Source organism: Lepisosteus platostomus, chromosome 18 (assembly GCF_059453375.1).
Source record: "Lepisosteus platostomus isolate fLepPlt1 chromosome 18, fLepPlt1.hap1, whole genome shotgun sequence".
NCBI lineage: Eukaryota > Metazoa > Chordata > Actinopteri > Semionotiformes > Lepisosteidae > Lepisosteus > Lepisosteus platostomus.
The window spans coordinates 14,625,726-14,641,609 of record NC_142628.1 but is presented as its reverse complement, the minus strand read 5'-3'; the positions used below and the strand labels follow the sequence as shown (position 1 = coordinate 14,641,609).

The window sequence follows — 15,884 nt, the reverse complement described above, 5'->3', positions numbered from 1 at the left end:
GCAAAAGTTATTTCACTGTTTGCTCGCAGTCTTGTGCATGATAAGACTAACCAGCATATATCTGGGTAGAAAGTATACAAAAGCATATAGCAGCAATGTACTAATATCATGAATAGATGGGAACTACTGTACAACTCCCTGAAAAAGCATTCAATACATTTCTGAACCTAAAAATCAGCTCATTTTTCTAGACACCCTTTTCTCAGTCAAAACCAGTGAGTTTTTTCTTGTCCTGTCAAACACATTAATCTCATTTAATCCCAAGGTACCCCTGTCAATTGACATTGGGAAAATTGTGCAAAATCACTGGAATACAATACCTTTTAGAAAAACATCTCTCCACTTGGATAGCCGTTACAAAAATGCTGAGTACGACATTTCTTTGCAAATAACATGCACGCGTGTATCAGAGCATGTGTGTGTGTCCGCTGCGGTCTTTTGACTGAGCAAACCAGGGGAAAGAGTCATGTGGGAAACAAAACCGACCGAGCAAGGGAGATGGGAGACCTCCTGGGAAAAACTAAGGTTGCTGCTGGAAGAGGTGTTAGTGGGGCCAACAGGGGGCGCTCACCCTGTGGTCCATGTGGGTCCTAATGCCCCAGTATAGTGATGGGGACACTATACTGTAAACAGGCGCCGTCCTTCGGATGAGACGTAAAACCGAGGTCCTGACTCTCTGTGGTCATTAAAAAATCCCAGGGCGCTTCTCGAAAAGAGTAGGGGTGTAACCCCGGTGTCCTGGCCAAATTTCCAATTGGCCCTTACCAATCATGGCCTCCTAATAATCCCCTTCTATGAATTGGCTACATTACTCTGCTCTCCTCCCCACTGATAGCTGATGTGTGGGGAGCGTTCTGGCGCACTATGGCTGCCGTCGCATCATCCAGGTGGGGCTGCACACTGGTGGTGGTGGAGGGGATCCCCATTACCTGTAAAGCGCTTTGAGTGGAGTGTCCAGAAAAGCGCTATATAAGTGTAAGCAATTATTATTATTATTATTATTATTATTAAGTGTTTAAGTACAGAACCAGCTTAGGCCTTTCTTAAAATGTAAACTTTCCCTGACCCTCTTGGCTGTGCACTTTCCAAACTGTTCCTCCGCCCCGATATAGCGCCTGCCGATGAGCCCGTTGCCCTTGTGTCTTTGTCTTTTCTGGGTTTTGTCTGTGCGGCGCTGTAATGGCTGGGGCCACCAGAACTCACTCATGCTCACTCCCACTGGCAGAGCAGTGAAAGGCTGCCTTGTGTCCTTAGAGCTGAAATAAATAAGGTTCCTGACAAAAGGGCTTCCAGCAATGACATCAGCTGTGTGCTCATCGTCAGCCTTGATCTGCTTTTCGCCTAGCAAGTCCAGATTTGTGGCACCGTAGATTGTCCATAAATCAGGCCTCCATATTAAATTTGGGGTTTCTTAGTAAGGGCAGTATTGAGGCTGACAGGGCCTCTGAAATGACTTTAGGGGAGAGTGCACTAACATGTGTTTGATAAACGAATGTAAAGGATCAACCATCTCTCCATGATCTTGCGTCAGTCATCTGTTTTTTCGATGCACAGATAAGCAGAAAAGAGCCCCTTTGACAAGGTTTTGGAATTGTATAGTGTTTTGTTATACCAGCAGTTTAGGTCCCGTTTGAAGAGATGGGGCCCATTGCTCCACAAAAACAGAAAAGACTCTGAAAACAGAGACCGAGCCACAGCGCACATCACAGAACAAGACTGATGAGAGAAGCTCCCACCTTCCTGTCTTTAAACCATTATCTTTGACTGCCTGCGAGTGGAGCCAGGATCGCTATCAAGAACATTTAGCATTTTGATGTTAGACACACCACTGTAAATCATATCTGGATTTTCTTGTAATGTTAGTTTTTGGCACAGCCACTTAATTGATATTAATGTTCCCCTTACATACTGCAGATTGTGGTTTGGTCCTTTAATTACACACTTAAGTACAATCTGGCTTTAGTGGGAATACTTTGCTCATTCTCCTTTTTTCCATAACCTTGAACTCAGTACAGAAAGTCCCCCCTTCTCTACTTTGGAAAAATAAAAGTGTTCATATTCTAGCAGATATATTATAAGGAGGATTGTCCTTGCTCATTCCAGTACTTGCAATCATAACATAAGCTCTTTGAGCTCTGGGTTCTTTCTTCCTTTTTTTTTTTAAGGCTTACGCTGCCCCCTGGGGGGCGAGGTTATCCACACACATTTGTTGAATGTCAGCGGCAAAACAGCAGCATCTCTGTTTATGTTCTGTATCTTATCATCATCCAGACCTTTGGCAACTGTTCCTCTCTGGAGCTGGGACTTGAATGTTGCAAATGAAAAAAAACACTTCCTATTACACTACAATATTGGTTCTTAAAAAATCCTGTTCACTGAATAATTGACTTGCGTTGTTTCCACAAGGAGAACGTGATCCCTCTTACACTCCATTCTAAGAACCTTTAAACACCGGTTTTGTGGATTATACAAATGTGATTTCAGTTTAGAAGCCGGTTTCCTCTTTTTTCCTACTTTTCTTAAACAATGATGTACCTTTTGCTCCGGCTAAACTGTAACTCTCAAAGCAGCAGAAACAGGTGTGGCTGATTGGTCTCACTGCAGCATAAAAGATTTTAATACTGTGTTGTGTGCCTCCTAGCTTGTTCCCACCCTGTAACGAACAGTTCTTTCCGGACCCTATGCGGACGACACAGTCCGACGGAGTGGGGAAACACTGGGGAAACGTCATGCAGGAAAACGGGGCTGAAGACAAGGGGGCGTGTCCAAGGTGCGCTGGTGCACGGGGAAGGTGTGGCCGAGGCGAACAATCCAAGAGTAATCCTTAGGGAAAATCCAAAACACACGAGTAAGTCCAAAACCGGGAGATCCATCAGAACAAGAATTAAAAACCACGAAGGCCGGGTCGGAACCGGCGGACGGGGAACAGGAACGGGAACGGGAACCGAGGTTAAAACCTTAACGGGACCAGGCGCTTCCTGGTTCCGGACTCGCACGATATGGAAATCAGAGCAGAGCCCGGAAGAGCGTCAGCGCCTGGCTTTTAAGGTGGGCAGGGGATAGGGCGCAGGTGCATGGAATAAAGTCTTGAGTGATAGGGCTGGAGCACCCTTGAGGAGGGGGAACTAATATCGTGACACACCCCTAATAGCCTGGCCTGTCTTGATGCTGTTCTCCAGCAGAGCTATGGAGTGTTGCTGCTGTCAAAATCAAATCTTATTTTTACCTGAGCTGTCCGGTTGCCTTTTAGGGATTGTGAACTGAAATCCTGGAGTGGGTGGTGGTGTGTGTGTGTAGGGGTTGGGTCTGTTGTGTTGTTTTCTTGCATTTCTGGAAAATATTTCAATAACACATAACTGGATACAAAAAAAAGACAAACAAAATTGTGGTGGAAGAAATTTCAGATCCAGTTAGAGCTCGTCTCAACTACCACAAGAGCAAGAATGGCCTCCTCTTTTTCTGAGCCGTGCAGAAGTTTTGTGAGAGGAAATCGGAGGTTTTAAGATGTCCCAGTATGAGAAGCCTGCGTCAGGCACAAGGCTGAAGTTTTCTGCGCTCCAACCCTGGAGAGTGTCCATTCGAGCGATTGGCAAAAACAAATCCCGCATCTCAGCTTTATTTTCTTTTCAGTTAAATCAGAAAAAAAATCAATGAATGGCCTTTTTTATTAGAACTCCTGTCGCTACTGAGATCATGTCTAACTTAAAGGCAGAAAAAAAGTCTAACCCAAGAGACCTCGCTGTGTTTTTTCCTTTTTATTTGAGAAGGCAGCAAGAACTATGCCGAAAGCAAACAAATTTGAGCTTTAATGAGATCCCCCCCAACCTTCCAAGAAAGACCATTGTAATAAACAGAAGGTTATGATTTTTTTCAACAAACAGCTTTTGATTTTATATAATGTTTTAGTAATGGCTGTTGGAAAAGAACCATTCATCTGGAGAATATGCCTGTTAACTGCATGGGATGGAGTCAATGTGTTTTATAAAGAAGCACATATCACAGTGAAGTATTTTCTGGATACACTCAGATGGAGTTCAATGCCAGTCCCCACTCTTATTTGTTTATATGCATTTACAATGAGGGTCAACACAGCACAGGCCCATAAACCCAATCTGAGTAACTATTTCAGGGTAACACATATGGAAGACTGAGTGAGATGAACTCTTGGGAAAGGTCAAGAGAGTGACTATGTGGGGAAGAGGTTTTCTGTTTACCCCTAAGACAACTGCCTTTCTGCAACTAAAGCCTGTGATTTAGTGATTTAATCTACAGATTTTACACACAGAACAGATTGCAGGATGCCAAATGGAGTGTTCTGGTCCTGTTTGTTTGTGCTTGACAAGACTTCTGCAATTGCCTTGTGCTTCGGATGTTTCTTCGATGTCTTGCCTCGATTTACAGTATAAAAGGAAAATTGTAACTACAGTCGAGTGAGCACATTTACTGAGTGCTAGGGGAATCCCTGAGTATGTGCAATGCTATGCGCCCCTTCAGCTGACTGAATACAAGATCTCTGACAGTCTCCTAGCCTGAGTGAAGCCCAGGTTTTCCTCAAGACACAGTGACACCATGCAGTGCATCTAATGTACAAGAGAGTAGCGCTTACTAGCATTGTGCATACACACACCACAGACACATGTTGTCTCAAGGTTCCTCAAGGTGATGCCACCAAGGGGTGTCTTCTCACTGCCCATAGAAAGATCTCACGGGCTGTTGGGAAACACAGGTGTCTTTGAAGGCAAACTGACACACCTGACAGCTCTGTTAGTGCAAGTACAGAGGCAAAGACTTCAGCCCCAAGCTAGGGGAAAGAGGTTCCTTGACAACATCTGCATGCAATTTAATTAATATATGGAGTTTGTACCAAAAGTTCAGGAGGGATGACAGCAGGCAAGTTCAATCAGACTCGGCTGTCAGCAATTAGTAATCACTCCCGATGCCATTTCCTCTCCTAAAACACTAAATACTGTACGTGATCCCCTTCTCTCTCTCTCTCGCATGAGGTCTCCTGCCTCCCTCCTCCACCCCATCTCCCCCTCTGCAGCTGCCCCTGGGTCACCCCTCACTCTGCAGGGGGGTCCAGAGCCACTCGTCCTCTGGTCAGGAGGTCAGCCCTCAGCCAAGCAGGTTCAGCCAAATTTTCATGACATTTAATTCTTGGGTGTTCTTATTCCTACTGAAGCTCGTTCTGGAGAGAGAGATAAGAGCGATCACGCGTTAAGGAATTTGGAGAATATTTTATGGGTATGGCTCAATTTGTTTTCATCGGGAGATTTTTAAAACACTGTATTTGTGTCCAAAGTGTTACAGATTGATGGCTTTTTAAAATAAAATGGAACTAAACACTGAGAGGAATAATGGTGTGTATTTGCTGAGCTCATTTCCCACAGGCCAATTAGGAAGGCTAATCATTTTTATTAGCTTTCTAATTTCTCGGTAAATGCTTCAGAACTGCAATTTGTTAAAGCCGGGACTGACTCTTCCACCGCATTATTGACAAGAAATATTTTAGTTTTACCAAACAAGCTACAGAGTGAGTTGTTTTTGGTTTCCACCTCCCATTGTTACGAGACCTTCAGCTTTGCGTGGAAATACCCTACTTCCTGTGTGTCCTCTTAGCTCAGTAAATGCACGGCCGCGGAGCAGGAAAATCATCCTTAGATGTGTGTTACAGCCTTGCACGTTTTTCTCTGCAGCTGACGGGACCCCAGTCTCACCCGGTGGGCTTTGCCTCGTTACAGACCACTGGAAAGAAACAAACTACAGTATTTACCAGCTGGGGGTGGTGGTGGGGTACCGACAATGAAGTCTTTTCAGTTTCAGTGACTCGTCACTGCCTGATCTCCCGCGAAAGAAAGGCGATTTTTTTTTCTTTCATTATTTTTCTTTATAAGGCTTCCACGTTCCTCCTGAGCTCTGCTCCCTTCTCTCCCTGCTGATGACTCCTTCAGCCCGCCCTGCGCCAGGATCTCCTTTCCGAGAGAGGAGCCCCGGAGCGCTACCGCCCGGAGAGGCGCTGGCTACCGTCAGTGCGCAGCGAGACAGCTCCCACTGACCAGCTTTCACGACGGAACATATTCGATGATGACTTCGGCAGCCCTGCGGCGTGCTCTAATCTGCCTATGCCCGTCTTCTGTTAATACCTCTTTCTCAGCACACGGCACGTCTAGCACCCACGAAGCTTGCACCCAATGGGGGCTTCGGATAGCATTTCAAAGCCCCACGGGGAAGAATCGGGTGTGGGCAGTTAACCGTGGTGATGGGCGAGCAGAGCGTGTGATCGTCTCATGGCGACTAACGCGTAGTCTCTTCTTCCGGCAGTCCAGGTGATTCCTGTTTTGCAGATATGCAAGGTCGTGGTTTAGAGGGAAAAGGATAGGGTTTCCCTCGCTGTAGAATCATTTGGTATTCTGGAGTGTTTCAACTGACACTTTGGGGTCTGAGTTTTAATGAGCCTGTTGTTGTTGTTTTTTGATAAAACAGAAGTAGGAAAATGCCTGAGGTCATTGTTCTGGAAAGCTGATTTTAAACGGTTTTTTTATGTCTTTAAAAAAGTATTAAAATCTTTAATCCTTTTCTGTTACTAGACAAACCTAAGGCAGTGCACTCTTCGTCTGCAGTACAAACATTATGCTACAGTACGTTTTTATCGGACAGCAGATTCAACTCCTTGACATGATGTCATAAAAACACTTAAAAGCGGATTGGCTTTCAAAGCTTCTGGCTTTCCTGGGGTTATTTAGGAAACCAGAGTCATATTTCAAAAACAAACATCGTCTGTTAAAAAGGGAATGTCTGCTCTTAGGTGAAATATTAAAAGATTTTCCTTTTTATCAAATAGCACTGGTAATGTAAACACGAGACATTCCTAAAAAATGACATCCAAGTTACACATTTTCTTTTTTAAATTGGTGTCTTTTTTTCTCGTTTGGGATGAGTTGTGCTCATAGCGCCGTGGTTGCACAAAACCGAGGAGTCTCGTAAATAAGAGCATAAGACAGACTGAAACCGAGGTGAGGGTGTTTGGCCCATCTAACCTTTTTGGTCGTTAGTTGATAATTGATCCAATGATCTCACTCAGTCGCTCCTTGAAAGGAACCAGGGTATTGGCTTCTACCAAACTCCCACTGGGTAGCTTGTTCCAAACCCCCACCACTCTTTGCGTAAACACGTGCCTCCTGTACTCAGTATTTAATGCACTCCAGTCCACTGGGTTGACCCCGGCAGTGCCTTTGGGGATTTGGGGATTTAGGGATCGGTGTCTTCTCTGTTCAAGGCTAATAAGGTAAATTCGCATGTGCGCGTAACGGAATCTTATGCCATACATTTCAACTGAAGCAAAACCGAGACCAAACACAGTAGTCACAAAGGCCGAAACGTTGTGTTTTCTTTCTTCTCTTTTCAGCATGGAATAAACCTATTACTTGTTCCCCACTGTAGTCACAAGTCAATGGGGGAAAATAATGAATCTAATATAATGAATAAAGAAACGGTATATCTAATATAATGGAACTGTATAATAAAACGGAATAATAAAACAGTTAGGAATCATGAAACACCTGAAGAAGGCTCCACAGCCGAAACGTTGTGTTTCTTTTCTTCTTTTTTCAGTATGGAATAAACCTTTACTTGTTCCTTTGCGGTCTACGCACGCTGACGCAGCTCCCTACTTGAAATAATGAATCCCGCCCGCTCAATTAATTAATCAGTTTCAACGTGTCACCTCAGTTCAGATCAGGCAGAAGCAGAAAGTTTTGCTCGCCCGCTTTGTTTCTTTCTGGGATCGTACACAGCAATTATAAAAAATACGAGCAGTGTGAGCACTGGTTGCCATCAATGCAAGGAAACACAGCAGACACCGTGCGCAGCTCCGCTTGAGGGAGACGTGGGCTTGGGGCTAGGGGCCGCGCTGGGATGGGGCTGTAGCTGACACGCGTGGCGAATAGGGCTCACGTGCTGTGACTGGGACAGTCCCTTGCCCTTACACGACTTGGCTACCTCTGTCTAATCTCACCGTAAAACCCTTCCCTCTGACAATTGCAGAATGACTTCAAGTTGTTGCCCCTTTTTCCAGTATCTATTTTCGCATTAGGACAAAGGCGGCGCTTATTTAAACTCTACTAAGGTTTAAGATGCGTTCACGCAAGTCTATGCAGCGAATATTAGAAGGCACACAAATCTGGTTTTTATTACGGGCAGACGGCTGGTAGAGTTGTTGAAAACTGGAGCACTAGAAACAATGATATTCGCATGGCGGCGAAACCGGCTGATTCGCATATCAAATACGCTCGGTATTGCGTGCCTCTTGCACAGGGGCTGTACCAGACGTCTACACGGGATAACAGCCATTCTTCATAATTCCCTCCGACGTGTTGGTGCATTTTGTAATTGTACATGAAAACCCCAAATAAACCACCCTTACAGCGCCCTCGTGGGGTGAAGGACCGGCGGTTCAGGCCCGATATGACAAACCTATTAAAGTGGTTTGAAACGAAACGAGCGTTTGCTTTTAAGGCCATGTCATATATATTAATATTGAGCGTCAGCCGTCACCTTAATCATATTTAAATCATAATAAAGCGGTTGAAAAGACATCGTGGTTACCGCGACGAACTGAGGTCGACACCACGGTGACATGAACAGAACAGTTCGAGGAAGAGCAGATGATACAACGGGGCAGGAGGCACCAGGGCGAGATCATGTTAAGTAAAAGTACTGTAGAGAACAGATTTAACCCAAAACACCTTAAAACAGTCTCGATTATAGCTGCAATTTCGACGGCCAAACGGTTTCCTGATTTTTTGCCCCACCTGTGAAACAATCTCAAGAGCTTTTCGACCTCTATTCTTGAACAGGTCCACGACAATTCTCTGTTACCGGACATTCTTTTAAACAAAGGGGGGACCCAATAAATGATGGAAAGCTGAAATAAACTTGGCTTACGGTACGTTTTAATGTGTAGATGACCCGCGTTGTGCAATGATTTCAGTAACACGACGGTAGAATCGACGTCGTGGAAAGCGCTTCGTGAATGTGGGGTTCCCGCAAGTCGAAAAGAAAACAATTCGCAAGTACATTTGTACTGTACCTGTTTATACGGAAGAGCGTTTTACTGGAGGAATCTGACGGACACACCAGCCGTGCTCCCCACTCTATCGCACCTTGTCAAGCATCCGGTCCTTAATGCAACATTATTCTGCATAACGCTTTGGCGTAAAGGAACAACAGACTGTATGTGCAGGCCTACATGTAACAGGTACAGGAGGGCACTGGTGCCACCAAAGGAAACATATTGCATGTGTAATTGCGAGAGACATTCTCGCTACTGTATGTGATCTTCATGTGATAGCACAATTGTCACACAATACCTACACGATCAATAGTTGACTTTCAGTTTTCAGCCGTGTTCGTTTTAAGCAGTGGTGGGGTCGATCGCACGAAACGTTCTTTCTTGTTTAAGGATGAGTCCGAGTGTCCTCATGCTTATCAATGATTCCGTTCACATGAGGTACAGAGCTGTTATACTGTATGTCACCTGCGAGTAAACCCCAGTGCGAGGTCAGGCCGTGTAATTTCCGCAGCGCTCGACACTGTCCCGAACCCTTAACCCACAGCTGAGCTTTCAGTAAATTGGAGGTGCTCCGGTGGCACCCTGCGCTGGAATGATCGTTTGTGTCTCTGAATCAGGCGCTCATTTTCTCTCTCGCTACAACACATGCAATGCGTTTATCCCTCGATGGCACCGATGCGCTTCCTTACAAATGGGTGAAAAAGGGACTCAATATTTGCTTTCCTTCAGATTAGCACATTAGCACAGTTCCTCGAGGGTTTGCGTGAACGGGCCTACGGTATTAGTACGGGGAAAGATTGCGGCCGCGTCTGGGACCCCCCGGCGTTATCTGTGTGAGCCAGCGCAAACCTTCAGGTGTGCGGTCGGTGAGACGCCCAGGTTGTTATGACGTCTTCTGAAACCTCAGCACGAATCCCTCTTGTGTCAAATAATACACCACCCGTCATTTACTGTACGACCTCTTCGCAGTCGCCTTCCTTTGATTCTGCATTCTTCTGTTATTTCAGAACATTAAGCTTTGTTCTTTCTACCTGACTGGAAATGTCACCCTGTTCCTAAAACAGGGGAAGCCGGCTTTCTGAACGAGGTCGCGAAACTTTAATAACAGGGTCCCGTTTGACAGATTCCTACAGAAATTGTTCTTTGCCTTTTAAGTGACGAAGTAGGGCTGTAATTTGAGAGCCGAGAGGGGTATCATTAGCCAAAACGGAGAGCACTGCCTTGGCCATCCAGATGTTGAAATAGTAGCGCGTAGACAGCCAAAGACACTACAGAATCCGTCTTGAGCCGAAAAGTTTATTCCACAGGCCTGGAAACGAGTTCAATAAATAAACTCAGGACGAAGAAAGAGGAAACCGCGCGGCTGCAAGTCTGGATGTTATCACCGGGAGCCGCTTTCGGCGATCACGTAGGACAAGGGACGATTTGAAGGGGACAGGACGCGCAAATCGCGGATTATTTTTACTGTTGTTATTATCTTGTCTTAAAAGACGATCAGAATTTTCCTATTTGTTCGAATCCTTTTAACTTTTCTTTAATACACATCCTGTACACCTACCTACTACAATAAAGCGTTTTTGAAGCTAAAAACCTCATAGTATGACGGGGGAGAGTGTTAATATGCCCTGCCTCATTGATAAATAGTCGATTGCAGAGCACTGCTTTCCAACAGATTTTTCGCTTCTTGCTTCGACTTTAAGGATTGCTGTATAATTGGTATTTTCTTGGCAACACCGAGTAAGAAGCACGATGTTTCTTCCCTTGCTCCTGACTGTCCTGACGCTGTCACTGCCTTCGGGAAAAGCTTATTTCGCCGGACCGCTTCAACCAGAGATGTCCAACGGGACATTCCACCACTATTTCGTCCCAGACGGAGACTACGAGGAGAACGACGACCCCGAGAAATGCCAGATGCTGTTTAAAATGACAGACCACCGAAAATGCCTGTTAGATGAGGATCAGGACTCCGTCATCCGGGATGATTTCACCATCATCAAGCGGCACATCGAGGACGCGGCGAGGGTCCTGGAGGGGGTCGGCAAGAGCATCTCCTACGATCTGGACGGCGAAGAGAGCTACGGCAGCTACCTCAGGCGAGAAACCACCCAGATCGCGGAGGCGTTCGGCAACTCGGAGAAATCCCTTCTGGAGCTGGAAGTGAAGTTCAAGCAGAGCCAGGAGAACGAGCTGAAAGAGGAGCACCGCATCAACGACGACTTTCTGGACATGATCATCCACACCAGGGAGGCGCTGAAGGAGACGCTGGACATCTCGCTGGGCTTGAGGGACAAACACGAGCTGCTCTCGCTGGTCATACGGAGTCACGGCACCCGGCTGAGCCGACTCAAGAACGAGTACCTGAAAGTCTGACCTCCGTCAGCACCGCCGCCTCCCCGGCCACACAGATGTTGTGCTGAGCCCAGGAAAACCTGAATTATGTCAAGCGAGAAACTAGGGGAATTCAAAATCACAAAACGTCAAACGGCAGTCTCACACCTTCAGATTAACGCGCTGCCAAAAAGTAAAGCAACAATTAAAAGATGTTTAATAACTGATCCCGTTCAGCTCTTCTACAGCTATTGGGATACTGTACTGTACTTTATCATATCTTGCACTCGGTCTGGGCTTTCAGTATTTTTTCTTTCTCCTTGAAACACAATGATTCACATTGGGTCCCGCCATTTGTTATGGGGCAAAGGCTATTTCAGTTCGGTTGGCTTCCCTTATAAAGTTTGAACACACGCTATATTTCAGGCAAAACAAGTCCTTAAGCGAGGAGGTATTTCTGAAAATATTCCAAGGTCGCCAGTATCTGATACTTCATCAATAGGGAGAACTGGAGAGCAGCTCAGATCCCATCACTTAAAAGAGTTTTTTTTTTTTAATATGACGTGAAATTCAGGAAACAGTGAGATTTATATCTCGGGTATTACTGTGAAAAGACACGTCCTGTACAAAATTCACGCGTACTGTAGTACACTTCGAATTAGGGCACAAAAAAATGTCTGTAAACGAATTCTTACAATTAGCGTGCTTTAAAGCCACACCATGTTCCAGAAAATAAATGTTTTGTGTTGACATAAGAAACAAAAAACTCAAAAGCAGCTTTTACTTAGTCCGTCATACTTTTATTGGGAGTGACATTGCCTGAAGTTCCTTTCGGTTGCAATTCCTGTTCTAAGGCTTAGTTTTCCATGTATGTTTGTGTGAGGTTCCAATTTAAACAGGAAATAATTGCTTAAGCCTGATGAAAACAGTCATGGATTGTGACTGGAAACGTGGAAATACGTTTTTCTCCTCAAACGTTTTTGCAAAATAGAATTAAATTTGGCGTTAATACAGTATACGCGCAGTTTAGGAGCAGATGTGACCACACGGTCATTATTTATATTCGAACCTACTAACACTGTCAGTCGTGGGTTCAAAAGAACATGACTTGATTCTCATAAAGTAAACCGAAGCTTCTCTCAACCCGCCTTCTCTTCTTTGAATAAATTAAGCGTCAAGCAAAATTAAATATTTATGCCGACTTGTCTTGCTCACTTAAGTCTTAACGCGCTATTCACTTGTAAATGCTTAGGAAAATGAAGAAAAAAAATCTCTTTCCGAGTATGAGCTTTAGTTTTTGCGCCATTATTATGTCCCTTTTTCCTAAAGGAAAGTAATTTGTAAATAGAAAAGGTTTTCATCTGTTGTACTAAATGTGTGTTTAATGAGTGAGCTTTATAATGGTATTAATTTAATGCTGTGAGTGTTTATATATTTAATGATCAAAAGCAGATCGGTAATATTATGTTTTTAGTATTTTATTCTCGTGGTAACTCATTTTTTCTAGCTTTGGGGAGTAACGTTAACGAGGATGACTTCAAAATCCAACATTGTTACAAATACTGCGGGCAGGAATGGTACCTAAAAACTTAAAACGTGTACATGGAGGTGATTATGCTCTGTCTTTTTTGTAATAAAGACTTTTAAAATACAGCGTTAAAACTCTTACAAGTATTTCTGCTTGATCTGATTCATACCTCCCTTTATAATAGGGGATTTGCCCAGTTAATTTGTTTTTGCCTGTCTTGTATTCTGCTTTGTCTTCAAAGTTTTTCAGGTGGTCACACAGATTACTGTCTTAGGCCAGTATTAAATATAACTCCATAATAATTCAATTAAATATGGGCTTTAAAATATACAATAGCTCCAAAAAAGTCCTACTCTCTGCTCTTCAGTACTTTCTGAATACATTTGACATTGACCTGCTTCCAAAAGAAAATCCGTAGGGCCACAGATGAGACTATCTCATCTTGCCTGGTTAGTTACTGACAGCTCATTGATCTGGAGTTCTCCTCCAGCCATTCCTTGAGAGATCCCAGAGGATCATCTTCAGCAGTATGTCTTAGGCTGCTTCAGATACAAATCACTCTCTGTGTAAAGACGGTCTGCAAGTTTTCAATGCTCAGTGCATCACATTTGAGTCCTGAAGTAACCTGTCCACAGGACCATTGTCAATATCTTTCAGGATTCTGAGCATCTCAGGTTTTTTTTTTGCAACAGCTCAAAATGTGAGGCTGGCTTTGAACCTGAGCGCTGCGCTGCAGAGGGAGCAGACATTGTAGAGGGGGCAGTTTAAGGGGAGACAGCTGTTCTAAAATGGCTGTGCAAAACTGCTCTGGAAGGTGAGCTGGTGACAGCTGTGGTGCTGGTGTCCTGGAGCTCTGCAATGCAGTGGAACGACCTGCAGGTGTCCTTTCAGGTAACAGCATTCACAGCTTCATGACACAGGGCCTTCAGACCTGTCTGGCTCCTAGGTTTGTGTCTTCTTCTGTCTTGCTGTATTCAGCAGTGGCTGGTGCACACTGTCCGAAAGCTGCACTTAATCCACGGCTTTGTTCTGATAGAAGCGGTTTAGCGCTGAATGTGTCAGACAAGGAGCAGCTATTCTGGAGCAGGACATTAAACATGGCTCCACAACAAGGCGGGATTAGGAAAAAAAAATCCAGATAATCAATTCAGCCTGGAAGAGAAGGGATAAAAAGAGGGGAACAAATACATCTCATATTGCATCTTGATGTATTAATACAAATATTTGCACATAGTATATCCTCTGTAGGTGTGTTTCCAATTTCTTTTGGCTTGGTTAGATATTTTAACTATCACAGGTTATATAAACTTCAATTATGCAGCAGTTTATAGAAAATGTTTCTGCTTTGATTTATTTTACAGTACATGGGCCTACTGCGATTGGCACCCATAAAACCTCATTATGTTTCAAAGCTGAAGGTCAGATTCTTTGGCGCTCTCCTCCAGTTAAAGTTTTTGAGTGGTGCTGGTTAACGATGAGCCCCTGAAACACAGCGTTTGGATCCCGTTTGTCAGAACTGTGTGAGAAAGCCCAGCCTGCTTGTTGGCATTTTTGTGAATCGGGTTTCCAGTAGTTCTTTCTTTGTTTGTTAGTGTTTTTAACTTAAAACAAATGCGTGCCACAAAAAGACATAAAACAACCCGCTGCTTCAGTGTGTGGAGAAGTCAAGTGTGGAAAAGCAAGATGGGTTTTGGACTCGTTTTCGCCACTGCTCAGAACACGTCATTTCCAAAGTAGAGGGCACTGTCTTCTTCAGTAACGAAAACTTCCAAGTGCATGTTTAGTTGATAATTGAGTTACCAACACCACTGTCAGACAGCATCAAAACAGAGATGTAGTATAAAATAGAACCTCCACCTCTCCATTGCGTACAACATTACCTACTGTTTGTAGTGTAGCGTTTGTGTACATTAATACAACACTAAATGTAAATCAGTCAAATAATGAAGTGCTTAGTGTGTCACATAATCTGCAAGTCAGTTCGAAATAGCAATATATGTTTCATTCTGTATTTTGAGTGCATTATTTACTCTACATTAACGTGACACTGTGTCTTTATCGAAGCCTTTGAGCTTGACAAATAACTGGAACAGGTCCCCTCGCCGTCTTCTGTGTTCAAGACTAAAAGGGTTCTGTTCTTTCAGCCTGTCAGTGTAGGACATTCCTGCCTGTGTCCTGGAATACATCTGGCTGCTCTTCTCTGGACTGATTCCAGAACAGCAATATCTTAACTGCACACAATATTCTAGTAGGCCTTACTAGGAAATTATACAGTTATTAAAAGAATATCCCTTGATTTCAATTCTGCACTTTTGCCAATATATACAGTATCTTACTTTACTTGCCTTTTTAATTGCTTCCCCACATCGTCTAGAAGAGGCAAACAATGTGCCAAAAAAAAGCGACTTGTCTACATTAAACATCATGTTCCATGAATTTGCCAAGTCTTGAGTTTTGTCAACATCTTTTTGTATTTCATTTGCTGCTAAATAAATAGGAGGAAAAGTAGTCCCAAAACATATCCCTGTGGTACCCCACTAATTACAGCACCCCAATGTGAGCTTTGACTATCAGTACTCTCTTGTTTTCTATTAACCAATTCTCAGTCCATTCACAAGTATTTCCCCTGTCTCCTCTAATGTGAGAATTAATCGTTTATGAGGAATTTTAGCAAAAGCCTCATGCAAATCTAAACACAGCATATCATACGCCCTGTGTATATGTAGTGTTATAGGTGTCACACACTGAAAATCAGACACCCAAGGTAACATCTTCTGTACCCACCTTTGTATTTGTAGAACCGGCAAATAAAGATTCAAAAGATTCTGGAAAACAAAAAGCCCCACCTGACTCAAGAGCGACCCCCTGCCTGATGACTGCGTAAACTACAACTCGTGCACTGTTCTGCCAAAAGGTGACCTCAAGACATCATCAACCATCTCTTTGCGATAGATCACA

General features: G+C 44.0%; 1 protein-coding gene across 1 annotated transcript; it reads left to right on the top strand.

Annotated features, from left to right (window-relative positions):
* The first annotated feature begins 10,063 nt into the window (after positions 1–10,063).
* On the top strand, positions 10,064–13,051 carry fibinb (fin bud initiation factor b). The gene has a single exon (XM_088611211.1). The coding sequence runs from the start codon at positions 10,820–10,822 to the stop codon at positions 11,438–11,440; it is 621 nt and encodes a 206-aa protein (XP_088467337.1). The 5' UTR covers positions 10,064–10,819; the 3' UTR covers positions 11,441–13,051.
* The last annotated feature ends 2,833 nt before the right edge of the window (positions 13,052–15,884 follow it).

Bases quoted from the DNA above. Each gene is read 5' to 3' on its own strand.
- fibinb (XM_088611211.1), top strand. From the start codon at position 10,820: ATGTTTCTTCCCTTGCTCCTGACTGTCCTGACGCTGTCACTGCCTTCG.